General features: G+C 40.8%; 1 protein-coding gene across 1 annotated transcript in view; it reads right to left on the bottom strand.

The window, feature by feature from the left end:
• Positions 1-7,574: 7,574 nt before the first annotated feature.
• Positions 7,575-22,955, bottom strand: part of CORIN (corin, serine peptidase) — a 152,355-nt gene continuing 136,974 nt past the window's right edge. The window contains exons 17-22 of the mRNA XM_081999432.1: positions 17,945-18,067; positions 15,105-15,154; positions 13,389-13,563; positions 9,815-10,086; positions 8,330-8,463; positions 7,575-7,876 (exon numbers count right to left, since the gene is read on the bottom strand). Coding sequence (XP_081855558.1) covers positions 7,694-7,876; positions 8,330-8,463; positions 9,815-10,086; positions 13,389-13,563; positions 15,105-15,154; positions 17,945-18,067 — 937 coding nt within the window. The 3' untranslated portion in view covers positions 7,575-7,693. The remainder of the gene's footprint in view (positions 7,877-8,329; positions 8,464-9,814; positions 10,087-13,388; positions 13,564-15,104; positions 15,155-17,944; positions 18,068-22,955) is intronic.

Raw genomic sequence — 22,955 nt, 5'->3', positions numbered from 1 at the left:
GATGACTGCACTGTAAACTACAGAGTGGAGTTCCAGGCTACTTCTGGGTCTTTCAGCTCAGACACAGGTGCTGTATCAGAGGAAGAAAGCATTGCCAGTGTTTTGCCAACCTCTAAAACACCTTTTCACACCTATTCAAGAGATGGATTAGTAGAAGACCCCTCCTTCTTACCAGACATTCAGAATGAGTCTGGGAATACAAATGACTTGAACTCTGAGAAGACCATCTTTCTGAATTCATCAAAGGAAACTAATTCAGACACATTTGGCGACAATAACTCCTGTGCCAAAGTCTCTGTGTGTGCTTCTGAAGAGGGCAGCAGTGCTGTTTCTCTAGCATGCAAAGCAGGTTTGAATTCTGTTTTGTGTGAAGAAGATGCTTTAATGTATTTTACAAAGTTGGAATGCTAGCCGTTTAAATCCCAACTGTAATAACTGATGATTTATGCTACGTTGTGGTTTTCTTCAGCCAAGGTAGATGATGCACCCATTTCCTTAAAAGCTTTTTTGTTTATAAAGCTTTTCAGTAATTTATTAAGATGTTCAAGATCTAAATGGCTGTGTTGTTTTTTATATTTTTTTCATGCAGTAGACTTTGCCTACTGCTTGTTTCTTGTATGCAACATTGCATAATACCTCATGGTGTTATGGACAGGACACTGCATGAGTACGGATTTGCAGGATCAAGTTCAGGTAAGCCAAACTGCTCCCTTGCACTGCTGTCCTAAAATCCTAGCGTTCCCTGGGATTCACCACTTGCTGAAGTATGAAGTAAGCAGAAGGGCTGGGATGTAGTGTTACTGGTTGGCTCGTTGCAAGATTTCTCCAGTATATGCATACAGTAATTGTTTTAACCGTTGTGATCCAGTTTGTTCACGAGCCTATTGCATGGGCCACCTCAGTCCTGGCCAAATGCAATTTTAACCATCAGAAGAACGTCCCAGATGAGACATATGTGTCTCATGCCTCCCTCGCCTTCCTCTTCCACAAAAAGAGCAAATCCTGGTGCAACCTTTGGTTCTCCACGATAGTTCATCCTCCTGCTACATTCCTGCTTTTCGTCTCCATGTGCCATTTCATGTCATTCACTGCTGCCTGGACTTCTTTTCCTCCTCACCCAACTCAGATGTTGGCTGCCTGACCTTTCTCTACCTCATGCCTGCACTGCAGTATTGTCTGCCAGTGGCAGTGGGTAGCTCCAGTCTGTCTTCAGGTCTTATAAATAGCAGCTTCTAGCTGATGACATTACTCGTCTTCACTCTCAGGTGTTTTCACATTCCTCTAGACTTTTATAATAAACAGCTTAAGTATCTCTAAAGGCTGCTGAAAAGAAGGTATAACCCATTGCATGTCCCAAATTTGAGCTCTGTTGCTCATCTATCTCGGAGATGTCCTGCCTCTGCCAGTTTCCCACTGCTCTGCAACACTGCACAAAAGCTGGCTGAGGTGCATGTGGCTACTTCTGGAGTCCAGACTGTCTAAAGTATTGCTTCCTTTTTACACCCCTCCCCAAAAGGTTACGTGGCCAATTTATGGAGGAACTTAGGAAATTGTTTGTATCCACCAGCACCTGTTGAAATAAACAGTATCCTCAAACTGTAGCTGCTAATGAATTATTAGTATTGAGCCCTTTTTTTGGTTCTGTATCTTTCTAAAACTTTCTGCTTTCAAATTGCCAAGGTTTGTGTGTTTGCTTTTAGGCACCGTGTTTAGGGTGAGGGCTCTGCTTTGTAATTGAACCATGAGCTTTCCATGTCAATGATCAACATTACATATTCCACATCTTTTAAGGTCTCTGAAAGAATTTAAACAAACGCTGTGAGGTCTGAGATGGCTGCTCTTTCACAGGGCAGATATTGAGGGCATGCTAAGTTCATTCAAATGCAGGTCACCACATGTTACCAAAAGTTTGAAACGGTTCTGTTTTTGAAAGGTAGAATGTAATTAGGGCTGACTCCATCCCTAGTGTTAGTGAGGAGAAAAATATCTTTTTTGTTTAGCCTGTAGAAGAAAAACAGTGGAAGGAGCCAGTGATGACAGCCATTTCTGCAAATATTTATTTTTTTTAATTTGTTTTAACATATGACAAAATATTTTTGGTAAGTTCTAACGTAAGGTTAGTGGGAACCTTTTGAAGTGATGGCAAACATTCAAATTCTGAGAGATATGTCGAGCATGCTGGTCTGCAGCTATGATTTTCAGACGTTTGTCTAGCATCCTTCTTGCTGTGGGGGGCATCTGGCCAGGAGTGGGCTCCAGGTGGCCCGAATGAAACATCTCAGCTTTCTCTGCAAGCCACGGGAACTGCGAGGTGTCCAAGAGAAGATGCGAAATGGCTAGCAGGTTGTGCAGGGAGATGAGCTGGTACATGGGCAGGATTGTACAGGATCAGACTTGCTGGGACTCGGTGAAGTCATCTGCTCTGCTCCACAGCCCCGAGGCAGGCTTGGCCCTACCCTGATCATTCCTAGCAGATGGGCTTCTGTTGTAAAGAGCTTCAGAGAAGCAAGGCAGGCCAGTGTGTTCCTGCCCTTGAAGTCAAACATTGGTTTTGTCTCACCTGAATGTTTCTTCTGCACCTTACATCTATGGCCTCTCTTCACCAGTGGCCACAGAGAACAGGTTGTTCTGTTCTGTGGTTCTACAGGTCTGTGACTCGATGACTGAAGTATGTTGAGCTCTTGTGGAGGAGCTGTGGCACTTGCAGTGACCTGAGGGAGTTCAGAACTTGGCTCTCTCCCCTTCCAGTCACTGTAATAAGGAGTTCGGGAGACAACGCTGGCCTGTGACCTGCCCCCCTGTTGCCTCTGCTGCAGCAGCAGAACCTACCAGCAGATTTGGCAGGTGGCTGATCTTTAGTCTCAGGAGTTCACATGTGTATCATACAAAAGCTGTAAGCATCTTCCAAAATCCTCTGTGAGTGTAAGCTGTGGCATCAAAATAACTACGTGAAGAAACGTGAGTGGCAGTCACCTGTTAGACCTGGGGCCAGCTGCATGTTGCCTCTGGGACACTTAAGTTGCTGTTACGCATGCCTAGCCACCCCACTACTCACTGTTCAGTGCGGTGAGGCTTTCGGGGTGGATTCTTAAATTGGATGAAGGATGATTTCATCTGGGTCTCAAAAGTGCCAGGCCCTGTGGGTTGCCTTGAAACTTAAGGTCCTTTTAAAAGTTCCTCTGTGCTGAGATTGTGCAAGTACTTTTGTACCACTTGAAGTGGTACAAAATAACACACAATCTTATTACCTTCTTGGTGTGTTGTTTCACTGATGGTGTGTGTTGCTTAAAATCGTCCACTACAGGTTGTGTTCTTATAGAGGACTTAGACAAGCAGTCTAAGTGATAAAATCATCCGTTATGTAGAAGCTGATCTTTTTTGGTTTTTTTGTGGACAAACAGCAGAAATGTCTGCTGTCATCACTTGCTATTTTTTACTGAAGGGGAGATGAGGGTAATGAGTCTTTAGTAAACGTTTCAAAGTGTTAATTGGCCATATTGAAAGTGGTGCCAAATGAAGGGTGCAAGCAATCGCTCTCCCTTCGTTTCTCAACAATTGAATGTTTCCTTTAATTTTTTTGAGCACTGGAGATGTGACAATCCCCTGCTTGCTTCCACACTCCTGCACTTAGGCACAGCATGACCTGACTTTTCCATTTTGAAAACAAGAGTTTTAAGATCCTCTCACAGGTGCCTTCCAGATGTCATGAAGGAAAGCACAGCATTTATGCTTTTGATTGTCAGTTTAAAACAAACCAAAACAACCACCTTCAACTCCCCCAAACTTCACAGCTACGCCTAGAGCAGCTTTAATTCACTTTTTAGACATGCAATATTTGATTTACAGAAAAAAAAATATGTTTTAAAATTATTTTTTCATAGCAGCTGCACCTGTGCTAAACATTCGCAGGTGGCGGTCAGTGACTGCCTTTATTGAGTGAGTGTTTTCCCAGCACAGTGAGCTTTGGTCTGTACCTGGGGCACAGTTTGAGCTGAAGGTTGAACCCAGGCTGTGGAACTCAGGAGCACCCATGGCTCCTGCCAGCTCTGGCTCTGCTGCTGCTCAGACCAGCCCTTGCTCTCTGAGGAGGTTAATGGACAAGTTCTGAAGGCGACTGTGTTAAGAGTGTTCTCATAGCTGAATTTCGGTATGGGTTTTGTATTCTTTGTTCCTGTCTTATTCTGGTTATGTTACTCATGCCCTCATGGTCATGGATACCTTACTGTTGACTGCAGTGAAAACACAAATTTTAACTATTTTGTCTCTGCATGCTTATTCTTTTGATTTCAGCATGTGTATGTGTTGTTGAAACACTGCACACCAGTTAAAAGAGGTGGCGGTTATTTCAAACTAATTGTATTCCCAAGGAAAGCCATAGAACAAAATGTGTTCAGAGAAATTTTCTTGCAGCTTTAGTTTTTCAGATTTTTCAATCCAGAGTAGTCCTTGGCAGCAGTATTCTTGGTATTATTTTGTATTGGAAGCATATGTGCAGAAGAAATTAAAAGTTGTACGGAGGTGGTAGTGCCAGAACCTCCACAAGTGTTGTAGTGCTAACAGGGCTGTCAGAGCTGCTTTAAAAAGCTAGATAAGGGTAGGCAAATACCTTTTTAAGGCTATTTTTAGGCATTATTGCTAAAGTTACAACTTCACACCTCCATCTTGTCATTGAGTCTCTCTGAAGATTAAAACGCATTTTCAACAAAGAAGTTACTTGGAAAACGATTGTAAATTTTTATTAGTACTGCTAGAAAGAAACACGTCTGCTTGACTGTGTGACATTGCTTCCATTTGGAGCTACAGCTGTGGTAGAAGTAAAAGCAACAATTGTTACCTTACAGTGAGGCTACACTTGAAAGGGAAACAGCATAGTTGTGATCATAGCCGTTAATGTCAGCGCACAGGGAAAGAAAGGCTTGGTGCAGTGGAAGGAAGGGTATGTTTGCCTATTTCATGTGCACACATAAAAAAAGCAGTATAAAAATACATTTATAAAATTACAAATTTCATCTTTACAGGGAATGTTGTGTCAGACACAGTTGTGGGGAAGGAAGAGACCCACTGCTCCCTCCTAAAGCCATTTGGGATGGGGCTCAGCCTGTCATTTCTTCCGACTGACCCCATACAGGACGGGGCTGGACCATATGTTTAAGCAGGACTCTCCCTCATTTATTGGGAGGGACTGCTTGGAAACTGGTGGCAGTTAATTAGAAATGCGTAATTACATATTATTATTTGGTAGTGCTAATCTCTACGTGAAATGATTAGATGTATTTCAGTGTTTTACAAAATCCAAAGCCGCTAACCACTTCATCTGGTGGAGAGATGTCAGGCTGGGCTCTTCATTTCACAACAGCACCTCTTTGTTTTTACTTCTGGAAAACTGACCTCATGGAAACCTGCCTGACAGCGGACAGATGGACAGCGGGGCGGGCTGGCTCTGACAGCCCCTGGGCCGCCTGCTCAGGTAGCTCTCGGTGACCAGCTCCAGGCCTTTGAGCTGCGCTGCCCTACAGCTGCAGAGAACCTGGCCCCAGAGAAAAGCTAAAGCTGCTCTATCCTTGAGGCAAGGGCATCAATAACCTGCTTAATCTGTCATCTATTTGCACTGCAAAAACATGGTCACAGCTGCATTCTCTCACTTACAGTTGGGAGAAGAAGAGCATTTCTATGTTATAGTAAAAAAAAAAAATCCTTAACATATTTAAAAACAAGAAAAACAAAACCAACAACAAACCCAAACCTAGCAAAGCCTAGAAGGGTTTTCCTTCTGAGGAGCATGAACCAGTGATACAATAGTCACTTAAATAGTTTCAGAATCCATAACATAAATATTGAGTATTTATTAATAATGTCTAGAGCACTGCCTAGTATGTCTAACGTTAGGCGTATTAAAGGAGAAGATATGGAAATAAGAGGTAAACCATCACTAAAGCAATAGTCTAATCTATGTAGATTAGTTGTAATGTGATTAATAGTACCTGAAATGTCCGTTAATTAGCTCTTAATGCATGTTTCCACATACGGCAGTCATGGTATTGACAAGGCCCGGCCGTGTTGTCATAGGGGCATGCCAGAGGTAGTAGAGGGTGAGTATATATGCCTTAGGCAGCATTCACAGGGGGCCAGGCACAGCACTGGAAACACACAAATTTTAAACACATTGCTCCGCTGAAATTCGTCCGGTAATCCTCAGGTCCCCGACTCCTCCTGCTCTCTCTCCCTGAAGCTGTGAGCTGCACAGGACATCGCCTGCAGCACTTGGTAAGACACAGCTCCCCTCTAGCACCGTAAAGAGGGGCAGAGCTCCATTACAATATTTTTTTTCAACCAGACTCTTAGAGCAAAGCCTCAGCCTCTTGCCTGCTGCACAGAGCACTCGGACACCTGCCTGCCAAGCCCCCAGGCAGGGCTCTTTAAGCCTTTCCTGATGAGGCCTTTGTACTTTGCTTAACATATTTGTAATATTCAACAGAAGCTGGAATCCAAGTCTTCTATCTTTCAGATTTTCTTCTGCATTTTTCTTTCTCCCAGTTGTTTACTCTTGCAAAGCAAAATGAAACTTTCAGTGCAAGATATTAGAAGAGACCAAGTATCTAGGCCTAGAAAAATAGAAAACTAGAAAAATACCCAGTCTCCCCCTATTTGGGATACTGCTCACACTGCCTCTTTTGCACTTTAAATCTGCATTTTCCATATCTCGCCAGATGTTCAAAGTAGCTGACTCTAGTGGGGGGACCCACCGCAGTGGCATTGCCAACCCTGTTGAGTTTTTAGAGGGCTGGAGAAGTTCAGTGCGCGTCTTATAGGCTGAACACACTATACAAAATGGGGAAAAAAGCCCAAGGGGCATAGGTTTGATAAATGTGCTTATCAGCGTAGTGCTGTCCAGGCATGGGTGTTGCCTGAACACATTAAGACATTTAGAAAAGTAAGTGGTAGAAACTGTCCAAAGAGTCTAAACAACTAAGTTTTGGTCTCAGGTGCCTCAAAGGGTAGTTACAGGGCTCTTGGCCTGCCCTCCATCACCTGCCCTCCGTGCCCTGCTCTGGGAACAGCAGCTGGGGCACGGGAATGGTACGAGCTTACGCCCATGCAAGTTGGTCACCCCGAGGGACAGAACGCAGTAGCTGGGGTGCAGCTGCAGCACACGCTGCACACCCTTGGAGACCTGCACGTGTGCTTTGATGTGCCCTGTGCCACAGGGATGTACAAACTCGTCACTCCTCCCACAGCCTCCAGCGTGTGGCGCGGCCCTTGTGAACGTAGGTCCTGTCAGTGCCGTCTGAACGCACTCACGGCAACAAGTGAGTGAAAAAGCATGTGCTACTGATTGAATAGTATTAAAATAGGTTATCTAAAAAGGTTTTTCTAATCTGTGCTACCGCTTAGTTTGAAAAGCTGAAAGGCAGAAAGTGGCCGAGTCTTTTCTTTTAAGCCTTTTGCTGTGATTGGAATAGCACCACAACACAGTTAAAAGAAAAGTCAAAAGGATTATTAATTCTACCCCAGAGTATATTCACCAGCAGAGGGTTTACTGTTAACATACACTGTATATTCCGTAGCTCCACAACAAGAATAGATAGAGCTTGAGACTGCTTTTCACAGAGTTTCTGGACTGCACAAGCTTCAGTGTTGAAGTGCTGATTCCTGTGGTTTTTTTGTCTGTCAGCACAATTCTTACCATCTGGAGTTAGTTTAGCAGAAAGGTGTGGATGTATATTTGTCTTTCAATCCACTCAGTAAAATGTGACACATTACTGTAAACCCCAGGTCCCAAAACCTTGGAAAAGCAGACAGAGCCCCAAGACGTTAAACCAAACAAAGTCCAGCGCCCTGCAGGTTGCTCACACACAAGGGGTCCTCCACTGTCACCCTGCAACATGAAAGAAAAAAACAGTCTATAGGGGCTACATGGGGCCAGCAGTCATACGGTTAAAGCTATGTCTCAGTTCTTACTGCCACTTGCCCTTAATAAAGTAACTCAGCTGTAAAAACCGGCTGCTCTGCTCAACGCAGCGTTATTCATAGTTATTCCCCATTACATTTGTACAAAAAATTACCTGCAAAAGGCTCATACAAATTAAAAAAAAAAAATCAGTCTAATAGTTAACTAATACAGATAAACCTTAGAGTCTTCAAGCAGCATTTCATGATCATAAACTGAAGTTGATTACAGCAATAGTAATAATAATAATTGGGTTAAAATATGTCAATAACTGTTGTCATTCCTATAGTAGATGAAGTATGCCATACCTAATAAACACAGTGTTACTTTGATTTGTAAAAGCAAGTCTGCCTGTGAGTTTCTCCTTAGAGAGAGACCTACCATGCAAGAGTCCACAGTGCCAGACTCGTAGCCAGCACACAGCATCCTGCTGGTTATGGTTTTCATGTCAAAGTATGACTGGCATTGTTCTAAGGAAATGATGCGAACCTCTCCTTCTTGAAGTTTGAAAGGCACTGAAAAACAGAATTAAGCATTAAACTATATACACACACACATACTTAGCTATGATGGCTCTTTGAGACGTGGTTGGACCAGATGATCTTCTGGTGAAACATCTTCTTTAGATGTTTCTCAGTGTCTGTCATGGTAAAGCTTGGTATAATCACAGCTATTCTGAATTATGTTTGGGTAAATTTGACTTAGTGTATCAGGGAATCAGAATTCAAAGGTTATTGAAATTATTTTAGTGCATTCAGAAAACAATAAAGGGCTTCTTCCTAGTCTAAACAGCTGACTGAGCTCAAATTCTACAGGAAGTTGTCTAACCCAGGGCATGAAGTACTAAATGCTACGTAGCCATGATGGTTTTTGATGCTTCATAACACAAAACCTTTAAAACCGACGCTGAAACCACAGTCGAGAACAAAGAACCTTATTCTACTTACCAGTGGTGCAGAAGCATTCTGTAGGGTATTTTTCCTGCCATTACATAAAAGATATTTTTAGATGGGTAGAGCTGCTAATAATCAGCCTACCCCTCACATGTGAAATTTAATCTTTTCCACATGTCTGACCTGGCCACTAGGAGTGAAGTCCCACCTGAGGCAATACTGAACGGAAAATTTCCTTCTCCAGTGTACAGCACGACAGCTTTCCCCAGTAATTACTATAATAGTGAAGGGAGAAACACAATGGCAGCAGCTTTAGCAGGGTTGGGGCCCGGTTAATTTGCATACAATGCATGCAGAATAGTTTTGTTGAAACAAAGATTTACATAACACAACTCTTCTTGTCATGAGACCCAAGGATTGCGGTGGCCACAGAACAAGAAGACGTGCTAATGTTCAGCTCAGAGAGACAAAAACAACACTTGTGATCACACCTGGATAGAATAAATCCTGGCATAGGTCCGAAGTGTGACACACAGCCCTGATTCAAGAAAACGTTTGTTCAGCCTGTTTGCCAATGCTTTCAGTGCCTTCTACTTTCACTGCACTAAGGCTGTTGCCCCTGCCACTAATGATCTGATAACTTCTCAATACAGTTCTGAATGCCACCTAAAGCGGTAAAATGATAACCAACTCAGGTGGCTTTCTTGATAGGAGTTTCTAGATCCTCCACATTTTTGAAAATCAAGCCACTTGTCTAAATCAGGATTAAGGAGCATAAATTCAGGTTGCTGATTTGAAAAAGCTAGGCTCTAGTCACAGCTAGATCCCTTCAGGAGCGATTACAGTTCCCTAGTATTTAACAAGGTCCAGTAAGAGTAGGAATGGATAAAGCTTTGTAATGGGAACACTTATGTGGTTAACTCAGTAGACGGTTAATGTGTTTTTCCAAGAGTCCCAGAAATATTCATCTTACTTTTGTTGCCCATGTGTCCCCAGCCTGTGATGTAGCAGTAGGTATCTGGCCGAACCAGCTGGTCCTTGCTGGGCAAACAGACAGGTCTTACATAGCTCGTTTCGTTGATGTCCTGGTCTAGTTCCACAATGCTGATATCATAGTCTACGACTGCTCTGTTGTAGCGTGGATGGAGGATAATAGTCTTCACTAGTCGGGTCTGCATGAAGCCTGATGGATGATCAAGATTGCTAATCCCAAACACTACTTTCCAAACGGCTGCATTTTCTCTCCTTTGTAAAAAAGAAAAAAATGGGAAATGTCAATCAAGAGCACTCTTTTAAGCTAAAATACCCGAGAATTTTTTCTCCCTGACTTTTTGCACATTGCAAAGTACTGCACATACAAATGCTATGAGAAAAAACAAATACTTGGGCATTGTTACTTACAGCCAAGGTCTGAGCAACAACAGACAATGCTTTCCATTTCTTTCCTGCCTGATACCAAACAAATATAAGCTCCCACCTTCAGAAGACACATAACTACCTATTAATTGCTGTATTAAAAGCCAAAGGCTCTCAGAGTCATCCCTTGGAGCCTGCCCAAGTCTGAGGTGCTCACATGCTGCTGGTGGGCCTGTACAGATTCCTCTGGGGTGACAATATTTTTCAGTATTACGCTGCTGGCAAAGTCTAAGGAGTCTCAAAGAAACAATTCTATTATGAAAATTAAATCTTTTATGATAGCCCATTTATTGGGCATTCAGGCTGTGCCAAGCACACTTCCTATGCCTAAGATCAAAGGTTACTTTGGCTTTTACAATTGTTCGAGACTTTTTGGTAAATACACAAGATCACCAAAAAATTATGCATATGATGCAAGTGAGAAGACTGAACTAGTGTCTGTTGAGACACATGAGAAAAACATAGACTTTATGAAAGGCTGCGAGAGTGTAATCTCTTGATCATAACTGGTCACAGCATAAGTCATGGGTTCCTAACTGGTCTGTGATTCTAAAAACCCTTCAAAAAGTTAGCATTTTTCACAACTGATGACAGACAGTTCCATGTAACTGAGCTCCTTTGACAAGGTCAAAGCTTAATCAAAGCAGTGTAAATGAAAGCATGCAAAATTTCAGCTTTTTCACAGTACTCAACAGGAGTGTAGCTTCTATAATTTGTGAAGAGATTTGGTTGCTAAATAAAGGCTATTTTCAATCTTAAGAGTTGCATGAAAATTCTGATATTTCAGACTACAATGATCATTTTACCATCATGATCAGTTTGCGAGTTTTTCCATGAAAAGCACAAGCTTAAGTGCTAAGAATATTCATAAGCTATTGTGTTTATGAACATTGTAAAAAAAGCATTGCTCAGAGCAAAGAGCAGTCACAGCCAGAATGTATTGTCTGACAGTTAAGGAAAAATCCTTAATGCCTTGGAATCTTTGGTGCAATGCATTTCAAAACAATCTTGACAAAACTCTGGGGACCATACTAATAAAACTAACAAAGGACAGGATGTTTAATGTAGCTCTTTCCATTTATGCCCTCTACAACTATTCATGACTATTTGCATTAATACTTTCTGCTGCATTATTGTTATGTGGTCCTCATGTTTTGTATCCCAAACTTCACATGAACTTCATAGAATACTTCACAAAATGGAACATTTTATCTAAAGCACCAGAGCACTTTAAAATCTGTTTTACTTGTTGGTGTATTGGGTTGGTTTGGTAAATTTTCAACTACTTTATATCAAGAAAGCTTTGTGGCATCAAGAATGATCTTGCTGTTGCTGTATCAAGCTATACAAGTGAAGGATTTAAAGATTTCAGGCCACTGGGAACATACCCTCAAATCTATGTGGAGAGGCAGAAAAAAAAGTTTGTATAATTCCTCAATGAATTATTAAAACAAAATATCTTAGTACTTTAAGGCATTTAGAATACAAATCTGAGAGAGACCTTTTACACCTAATACTCTAAGCTCACATAGATATTATATAGCCCTAAATGAGGGGCAAATGAACAGCTCCAAGATGTGGCAGTCTTTCTGCATTTGACAAAAATGGGAGAATTTTTGCTTTATAAATTTGCCAGCTTCTTCGCTCATCTTTCACTATTGAGAGAAATCTCTTACCCGTGAAATTCAGTAGCAGCCCAATATTGCTGAAGGATCTACCTCTAAATCCCACTCTTTATTTTAGGTCACCAGAAAAAGTTCTTCCAAGATACTGCTTAGTTTTATTTAAAAACAGATGGGGAAAGAAGAGAAATTCCCAAAACAAATACAATATTCTTGTTTGTATTATTCAGGTTTAGCATTCTGTTAGTTTAGAAAGAAGGTTATGTAAGTTACTCTCTTAAGTTTCTGGCTATTACTTTTCTTCTCTCTGAATGGAATCAGTCCTTGAACACCCTTAGGGCTTGATATGATGCGACAGTCAGAATGGAGGTCTCTCCATTTCCTCTAGCATTTCCATTAATAGCCTCACACCTTGAGATTCACTATCACCAACCTGCTGTCTTCTGGCTTTGACACAAAAGCCACAAACATTGGCCCTACCAGAAGTTCCATCAAGAGCTGGGGGGAAGGAAGGGGGAAGGAAAAAAACCCAAACAAATACCAAAGAACTCAGTGTTTCAGAAATAAAAAGATTAAATTATTAATAGAAGTTATTATTATAAAGAAATATCAGTCAAGAGAAACTTGCTTACCACAGACTTTTTGCTGGCCTGAACAGAAAGGTAGGTGTTTAGTGTAGTCTAAAATAATTTCCCATGAGCAAGTACCAGTTTAAAGCAGGATTAAGCACTGATGACAACTGTGCGATGGAAAAGTACTTGCTAACTACAGCAGAAGACACACATTTCAATTATCTTTAGAAACCCAATTTAAAAATTTCAGTACAAGACAAAAGAAATGAGGTAATAAACTTCCCTCCAAAATCTGTGGTTCATTAAAAAGAAATGTGGATTAGCACCAAAAAGCTGACAACGACCAAGACAATTCCTAAGACATGTAAACTTCTGCTGCACTCCAGACTGTCCATCCACCACAGGACCCAAGATACTGGGAGGCACGGAGTAGTGGATAATACTGACTTTTTAATGATTGCAATCCTAAAAAGGAGTGGAGTGTTTATAATTAGAAAAGGCAGTGACTTCAGTATGTCAGCTGCATCTGAGTAAATACTCAGTTTTTATTTTACTAGTGGCCACAGCATTTTTCTGGGGTCATTTCTATGCTGGTGCCCAGACTGATTTTTTTTGCTGTATGGTGGTTGTATGAAAGCTATAGGATTAGTGTTTTGGTCTTCTTCCTTTTCCTGTTTCCTGCTGAAAGTCAGGGCATCTTCATATAGCTTTCATTAGTAGAGACGCCAGCAATGAAGAATAAAGCATGTGAAAACCTAAGCTGATGCTGGTTTATACCATTTCCTTTCTTTTTTCAGTCCCTAAAAGCCAGGCCTCTGTGATTTGCCATTCTGCAAAGGTCATCACCTATCCCCAGTGTGTTTCGTGGAGGAGGGAGGACTTGGTAATTCACGTGCACGAGTTGAAATGAACAGTAAAACTGCCTGAGCCCTCTCACCCTTCAAAGCAGTGTGCTACTGTCAAGACCCATCTCTTTGCAATCAGAACACAGCCACATATGTGTCCACTTGGGTCACTCTGGAGGGAGCACTGCCATGGCCATCGGCCTGGGCGACTGGTCCTACCACCAAGGATCCTCTTGTTCATGCGAGCAGCTGGGCGACGGCCACAGTCTGGTGAGGAGCAGATGCAGAAGGGAGTTAATCGTTACACAAAGACATACAAGAACTTCTGCAAGAAAGCAAGCTGGGCACATAACGTATTAACAGAGTCACAGAATTAGACTGAACAACACAGTGAATGAAGTCATCAACAACCACACAATAATAGCAAACACAGTAAGCCATTTTCACCCTTCCTTTATAGGCAAAGGATTTGCTCTCCTGATATTTTGACCGGCTCAGCCTGAAATACTGACCAAGCCAGGTCTGGGATCCTGACTTCCTTTCTCTCAGGAGTTACCAGGCTGCCCTTGGGAAGGTTTCCTGGGTTAATGTCCTTGACAGCTAGCAAGGTGTTTGCGCTACTTTGTACTACCCATAAGCACTGCTTCTGGAAAATCTGCTCAGCAATAATAAGGCTTTTCTTAGGCCAGGTGTGAGGTGAATGTCACATTGTTTACTCAGCTACACGGCACCAAGCCAGCTTTGCCTGTGGAAATTACTAAGAGAGAATATTTGAAGATTTGAAGACATTCCAGTACTCTGTCAATTCTACTTTATAACCCACTTCCACTGGAAATTATACCAGATTCCCATCTGCCAGACAGTTACTTTTATGAAATAATTAGCCCTTCACTTTTGTTTCACTTTATGTTCTGGATTTGTAAGATGGCAGACATTATTTATCCTGCTTATTCTCAGTCTGATTTAGAGAACAAAAGAACACCACCAGTTTCTGCCATCAGCCTCCCATGGGAGGCTGCCATTCCATACATCCATGGGAATTTAGTGGTAAAGAAATAAGTTGGAGCAATGGTTATTTGTAACTTTTAATTCTTACTGTGTTCACTTAACTTCAGAGGGCAAGGAGTTTTAAGTGTACTTGAAGCAACATGTCAGAAGCAAACACCTTTTACAGGCTCCTATGAGCTTTTTTTTTTCCCCCTGATAAGAGCAGTAAATATTGTGATAAGTTTTCCAAATTTAGGTCATGCTTTGTGATTAATTTTCCCTGTGTCAAGCTAATTCATATTGTAAGTGTTCTTCAGTAAAGCTCTCCTTTTCTGTAGAATATAATTCCATTGAAGATGAAGAATTTCTGCATTTTCAAGCCACTTAAACTTGGATAATCTTCTGTGCCTACAGACTTGGTCTCTAGCTTTCTACTTCAGGTTCTTCTGTCCCCTTGAGCTTCACAACCAAACACATCACAGTTTCAACTCCCAGGCACATAACGGATAGCCTGCTAACCTCTCTGGTGGCAAAGGATATTTTCATCAGGAAGCTTTATCAAATTAATTTTTGGAACCTGGCTGCTGACAAAATTAATTTTGTGGGAGCAGGACTGGGCTACTACAGTACACAGCCTCATAGGCAAAATAGAAGAAAAGCTGATGAAACTGAATAGAGTAGGGGGGAAAAAACCCCAATGCAAAACTGGATGTTGCAGTTTAGTCAAATTTCGGAGTGAATCCGTGCTAAGCATCTGCATTTGTTAAAGTAATCTAACACATCTAAAAAAAATCTTTGTTTTATATGCACTTCTCTCTTACCTTCTTTAGTGCAAAAGAGAGCCACCTTGCTTCTGCTTCGACACATCTGTCTAAATATTGAAACAAGAACATGGTGGAAATGTCAATTAATTGATGTAATTTTTGGTAATTTGTAAATCAGCACAGGTATTGTACTCCTGAACCAGTTAAAAATTCCCCCAAACTGTAAAAAGAAACACAAGGACCGTCTTATGCCAGATCATCCATGTCTTCCAGCGACTGCCTGGAGATAATTCAAAATATTAGTTCAGCTTCACAATGCATTTCATGAGTGGGTGCTACATATTTTGCAGACTACCTTGCTCTCTGGGCACTGATCCAGCTCTGAGGTCAGATGGGATCTACAGTCTGTCAAGTCTTAATTTATGGCACCTGAAAGCACAGAGATTGCCATTCTCCTCTTCCTTACAGCAGAAGGACAGAATTTTCTTTGAAATACCTTTGATAACAGATGATCTTTCACAGCCTAAAAGCCTGGGTGTTTTGAAAAAACTCAGGAAGTTTGCAAAAGTATTGAAACAACAAAAAATTATCGTTTCTGTTGAAAATTTTCAGATGCAAGAGAGATGATTCTTTGTCAAAGAAAGGGAGGTCCTTGTTAAAACAGTGAGCATTGTTGCTCAACTAGCTGACCACCTTTTTATTTCCACTACTTTTTCATTCCTACCATGTATGTGCTTTTCTGAGGCAGATGCAGAGCTAAGTTACACTGGATACACAGATTAGCTGTTCCCCAGGTAATTCTTTGAAGGCTGTAACCTCAGTAAGTAGGCAATACCTTTAAAATTGCAACCACCTAAAAAGAGGCTGCATTTGATTTTAAGTCATAGATACTAACATGGGCACAACGACAGAGTGCCAGCAAGCTCACCAGGTTAATTTGATTTGACCAGACATCTGGCCCTTACATTGCATTTGCCCCATTCTCTGAAAATCAGTATATGCCCCATATACTCTGCAAATCAGTCTACTTTGTTCCTGAAAACGCAGACCATGAAATTCTGTTTCTAGAAATAGATCACCAATTTCAGGAAAGAAAATTCTGTGCACAATTTTGAGGGGCATTTTCACTCCATAAAAAAAAACCCAAAATACAAACAGACCAAAAAAAGCCAGAATACAACTGAGACCAGCCACACTCAAGTTTCACACTTGTTTCTTTGACTTATCAAATAGTCAGATCTAAAAGAGAAAATTTTAAGCTTTCATGTGTGCATAGCCTGCACTGTGCCATTCCCTCTTGCCAAAACTTTATGAAACTAGTGGTGCATTTGTTAGTTCTTGTCCAAGTTCCCTGTAGTCCAGGAGCCTGACAGCTTCTTTAAACATACAACATACTCCACCAGACAAAAGTTTTACGTGCTGAAGCTGATCCAGATGAATACACCTAGACTGTATAGCTCAGGAGAACTTCCCAGCTCCCTGGGCTTGTCTCGGCTTCATGTTGGGAAGAGATTAAATGCATGTTGTCCTCTGTGCAATTTGCTTTATACTAGAAAACAAGCCAGGCACATGAGAAGTGAGGCAGGCTCGCAGGTCCTCCAGTGGGATGACTGGGAGATCAGTATGGGATGCCGCTGATCTGCAGCGCCTGCACAGCCAGCGAGAGCCATCTAGACAGGATGCCTGACGCAACCAAAACAAAACCAGCCTCACTCTGTTCCTACATATTACTTTCATATCTCTAATAGCTTTATCAATAATCCTCATTACTGATGTTTTCTCTCCTTTAACTTGTACTTTGGGCAAAACTAGATCTTTTGCTACTAGGTGTTGTAACTCAGAGGCTCCAAATCCATCCCTTCACACATACTTCCTAGCAGACCACTTGCAAACATGGCAAAGTACCTTGAAATTTCCGCTTTGCACATCAGTGACTGAACAGAATATGGCTGTGGACCTGCCTTTGGTCACAACCCAAGGTGTTTATTCTTGTATTAGGAAAGGAAAAGAAAAGAGTTAAAAAGAACATTTTCAAGTATCAGGCACCATCCTGTAATGGCCTTTCTTCTAGATGAAAAAATAAAAATGAACTTAAATGAATGGAGAAAATAGTAATGTAAAGCAGAACTAGTACAAAGCTGAGACGTAGGAAAACTAAAGTACGCACTTGCAGACACAATCTTTTTAGTATTCTGCCATTACAGAAAACTTTCACTACAGAAAATAATGGAGCCAAGCAAAAGAAAAGTAGGTGTATTCCTCAGATTTGTGTCTTCACACATGTTGTACCTCTAGCCAAGACAGTCTTTCCCTGTGAAACAGAACAATTTGCTATGGAAGAAGGGGGTTCTGAAGTCCCCTAGGCATTTGAAAGACAACAGGGAAACAATGAAACTGCCTTTTGAAGAATGTAGTTGCAGATGGGGATTAGGTGACTCTCCCAGTTTTGTACTGGATGTTTGAGACTGAAGAGCCAATGAACTTAAAGTCACACTTTGAATGTCTCGACCATGAGAACCTGGCTTCTCATTACCAACTACGTGTTTAGTTGAGTTAATTAAAAGGAATATACCACCAATCGAAAGTCAGAGGAGCTGCTAAGGAAACCTACTGTAAGTGGATAGAGCTTCTGTTGAAGAAGCTGTGGTCACTCCAAATGTGTGAATCCAAACTATGTGGGCTGCAGAGGACAGTAAAATGTTGCTGCAGGTTTTGCTATATAGTACTTACTGGATTTTCTTGGTTAGCAGGGATTTAATGACACTATCTGGTCTGGGGGCTTTAAGGGCATCACACATGCCTTGGAAAGAAAGGACTTACCAAAGGGAGTTAGTCATCCCCCTCTGATAAGCACCTATCCACAGCAGTGAAAGAAATCTCATGTACCAGTTACTTACCCATTCACTAGAAGTGCATGTAAAGTGGATGTGTTCTTATTCCTCCAGTCCGAGTGCAGATTCAGCCATTTTTGATGCTGCATTTCCTCATTCTCTATTACCATTTCTGTTTTGGATGGTCCTCTGAAACAAACAAAAGACATTCATAGACCTTCCAGTAGGTTTCTTTGTTAAAATCATGATGATGAAAAGGCCCTCCTGTTTACTCCAAAGATATACAGCTGAATGTCACGTCAAAGCCACGTGTGGCAGAATCATAGTTAGGGGAATGAAATCTCCCCAGGAAGCCAGGCCAGCTAACATATTATTGTCATTTATGTTGTAGTTCCTGACAAGAACCAGAATTGAAGTCGGGAACAGCAAGAGCCTTCTGGCAGCATTTACTGTAGTGCATACATTGATGTACTATTTCTACAGTTTCTTACCTCCAAAAAATACAAAAAAATAGATCTTCATATATAGAAGAGGTAAAAGAAAAAATATTTTCTTACATTCCTATCTCTGGAAATCCAGGAAAATTTAACAGTAAAGAGCAGTCTGGGTCTTGTTAATAATACCTGACAATATCTCTAAAGCCAAGCTGTCTGCTCTGTGAAACAGAACAAATCAAGGGTGACAATGTCTATTCTGTCCTTCTGCAGCAAATTAACAGGAATATGAAAGTAAGTTAGAATGGCTCACCAGGAGGTACTTTCATGTATCAGGTTCCTCAGTTTAGTTATTACCCAATAGACTCAAGCCACTGAAGGAATTACTAAAAAAAAAAGGTGTATTTTTTAAATGGCTTTACAAGTCGTGCAACTTTCCAGCACAGAACCATCCATGATTATCCATCAATTCCTTGCCTGTCAATGGCAAGGACTTCCAAGGACTGCTCTCCTGAACACTGGTCAAAGGCCAAATTCTAAATCCTAATTCATGGAAAAGAGAATGTTCATAAAAACTGTGATGTGTCCTAAAACTCACCTCTGAACCCAATCTCTCATCTAGTAATGCCAGACAGGTTAATAGCATAAGTCCAATTTTCAGTATTAACTATATTTCATTTTAAATATCTACAGAAGTGCAGCATCCTTTACCCACTTGATTGCATAAATTAACAAAGATCAAAGAATTCTGTTTCATGATAAAGTTGTCAGTGCAACCATATGGAAATGTTTTCAACAAGGCTGGCAGTATTAACTGGGCTCTGAGGTCACGGTCCTGGATCCTGCCTGTTACATGACTTATTTTTCAGAACCTTCTCTGGGCATATTAAGCAAATATCATTCTATGATCTACTACCCAGAATGTGCAGGCAAATAATAACAAGCATTTTTAAAGACTGTTTTTTCCTCATTTAAAGCTGTTTGCTACAAAAAGAGCTTTCTTCCTCAGTGCCTGCTTATAGCAAACACATAAAACTCTCTTCATTTCCATCATTTGCTTATTTCCCACTCTTTTTCCCACCAAACGTATACCAACTTTCTTTTTTTTAATTAAGATAACATTCTGCCTTATGAGCTTCTGGAACAATGACGTTCACCATTTCATAACTCTGTACAGCAGTCAGATTTTATGTAGCTGTAAACAATGTCTGATCTATAAAATATGTAACTCAAAAATATACAAAAGAGATGCAAATATTATGCTATCTGATGGATCCAAATCTATATTATTCCAAATACCAGATTATTTTGCTGAAACATGTAGTTCTGAATTACAGTTTATGATGCTGTAATCATCATTAAGCAGATACGTACTTCTAAACCAGGGCAACAACAAGACACTTAAGCCTATATGAAATTTTATAATTATTAAAACAAAGCATTATACTTAGTAAGGCTGTGCCTTTTTTCCTTGGTGGTCGCGGCTTGATATAATACACTCAAAACCAGCATGCCCTAATTTATGTCTTTAGAATGCCTTCTATAAACATTTATAGAGCTTTCCTCCCTTGATGATGTTTATACAAGGTTTTCTTTCAGATAGTCAAGAGCCACCACTTGTCTCTTTTCATCCATTTTAATTAGTAATAGCCAGGATAAAGGGGATGTAAGAAAGAGCCTCATTTCTAGTTGAAGAAAGCTGGAGACAATGGATAGCATTCCAGAGCATACTGGGAATTGCCAGAGAAGGATAGAACATGAGCTAAAACTCGTAGAGGAGGAGTAAGGACTTGGGCTGGTGTGAGCTTCTGGGTCTGAGACTTTCAGCATCCAGGGAGGGGCTACCCCAGGCACTGTAAAGCACTCGGAGAAAAGGAGGGAGGTAGAGCAATGGGGACTCATTTAGCTAGACCCGTCCTGTGCTCTAGAAACACAGCAGGCAGCAGGTTCTACTTGGTCCCTCCTGGACCTGTAGCACACAATTTCTTCTGTGGACACACTCTGAAGAAAAGGGAACACCTTTCAGTGGACAGAGCCACGTCAACTCATGATGTATAATTTCTTCATAAGAATATTTTGCTTAACTGAGTTTCTTACAGATTCCAACAAGGCTTTAGCTGCTAATTACTTTAAGACACCAGTCTACATCTTTGAGTTCAAAACTAGCTCTCTTGCCAATTTTCTATTTTAGTGGCCTGTTGAAGTTGACCTAAATGAAGTCAATCTGCACAAAAGTAACGTGTATGGCCATGTGTAACATCTTTCAAGATTTCAGGCAAGCCAAATAAAAGAACCTTTTTTATGAAACGCTTTCAGAAGGCTCTTTCACTTTGCAGTTTTCTTCTTGTTTTTTTTTCTTCTCCTCTGGTTTGCATATAACAGAACAGCTTTGTTCAGAAGCTCAGTGTTAATTTTAAACTAATGCTTTTAATTATTACCTGTATTGCAACAATAAGCAAAATTGAAACCGTATTTGTTGACTGAAACCATATATACCTGGAACACAATGTGCAGTTTTGAGGTGCCTAAGTTTAAAAGGATATTCAGAAACTGGAGAGGGTTATGCAGATAGCTTTCAAATTTTCTAGGGGCCTATGGCACTGACACACAAGGAAAGGTTGAGGGAACTGGACTTGTTTACTCTTGTGAAGAGGAAGCTAAAAGACAATTCAATAGCAACCTGCAACTACTTGAAGAGGATTTGAAAGGTGATGGAATCAAACTTTTCTTAATAGTGCTGCATGGTAAAACATGGCAAGTAGCCTAGAGTTGCAGCTTTGGAGATTCATAGCAGATGAAAAGGAAATAATTTTTCACGAGGAAGGTGGAGCAGCCCAGGAACAAAGAGATGTGGAATCTAAATCCATCAAGGTTTTCAAGACCTGGCTAAACAGAGCAGTGGTAGAGCTGATCTCATTTTGGCAATAGGTCCCCCCTAGGGAGATGGACTAGCTGTTCTCCAGATGTCTGTTACAATGGGGATTTTATGATTCTGTCGCACAGTACGAATACACTGTGGTGACCAGTGCCTATGCTGAAGAGCTTAATCTTCAAAAAGGCTAACAGTTACTAGAAAGACTTTTCACACATAAGAGCATCTTTTAACGTTACAGTACAACCACTGAAATATCTACATCAGTGAAGTAAGTTTGTTAGCGACATCCACAAACATACGACACTCGTACCGTGATAACAATAATGCATGCCTTTTGAGTGGTGATCTTTGGACCAGATCTTCCACCAGGCTTTCAAGACAACTTACAAACCCTACCTGAATCCACATGACTTTGTAACACCTCATGGTGCTATTTGGATGGAACCATTTGAGTACGGAAATATTATTCTAAAACCCATGGGGTTCTAAGAGTCTATTACTGAATGGACCACAAAAATTTAACTTTTGCATGTGCCTCAAATCTGCAGTAAATCTTTATATCCAAGAGAACTATGCCAGAGCTTCTGAGCTCAAACCACTTAAACAGAACACTCAATGAATATACTTTAGGGTTCCTGTAGTCTCAGTCTACGGACTTCTCCAAGATCATATGAAAAGTGCTATAGTTAATAGATGCACAACAAACAGCAATGTTTTATGATTTTTTTTTTCCCCTCTACATTTGAAGTGATAGAAGTACCAAGCTCAGTAGTAAAAGACAAGTATGTCTTTCACCTAGCTTTTCATTAGGTCCTCTGCACTGTTTTCAGGAATTAAATGGGATTAGGACCTATGAAAAAAACCTCTTCCATGAGGCTTTCTTTCACTAAACAGCTAACCAAAACAGTTAACTACCAGAAAATTCAGGCAAAAGGAATCTTATGAGGCCATCTGATCCACTCCCCTAATCCAAAATTAGATCAACTGTATCTAAATTCTCTCTGACAGATTTTTATTTGCCCTGTTTGTAAAAATCTCTAACAGAGAAGAATCCTCAGCATTTCCAGGCAATATACTCCAGATTTTGCAGTTAGCAATTTTTTCTAATGTTTGTTCTAAATCTTCCTATCTGTAATTTAAGCTCATTGCTTCTGTCTTATTTCCACTGGAAATGGAGAACAGTTTATTACTTGCCTCTTTGCAGCAGCCTGTTACATATTTGGAGACTCCTATACCTCTCTCCCTCTGACTGACCACCCAGAGTTTTCAACTTTCTTCACAGACCATGCTTTCTAGGTCTCTGGTCATTCCTGATCACCTATTCTGAACTCTTCCTATCTAGTAAAAATCTAACACCAGAGGGATTACACATAAACACTCCTGCTTAATTCAGGCCAATTCTCCAGCCTGACAAAAAATTTTTGAATCCTAATCCTGTCCTCCAGAATGCCTTCAGATCCTTCCATCTTGATGCTGAATGAGAAATTATTAAGCGTGCTCTCCACTCCATCATCTGAATGACTCACGACAACAATGAATATCACTCTAGACACACTGGGATGTGTCTAGCCCCCCACCAATACATCTTTATGGTTTGACAGTGAATCATCAACAGTCTTGTATCATTTCATCTTTATCATTTTAACTTTGAAAGTTAAAAATATATCATATCTACTGTTTCTTCCCTATCCACAGTGTCTTTGCCTTTTCAATGAATAAATTAAGGGAATTTGACATGATTTGTTATTGGTATAAATATATTCTGTCT

This window comes from Phaethon aethereus (genome assembly GCF_964289735.1).
Source record: "Phaethon aethereus genome assembly, chromosome: 4".
Classification (NCBI taxonomy): Eukaryota; Metazoa; Chordata; class Aves; order Phaethontiformes; family Phaethontidae; genus Phaethon; species Phaethon aethereus.
This window is presented reverse-complemented; position numbering and strand designations above follow the sequence as displayed.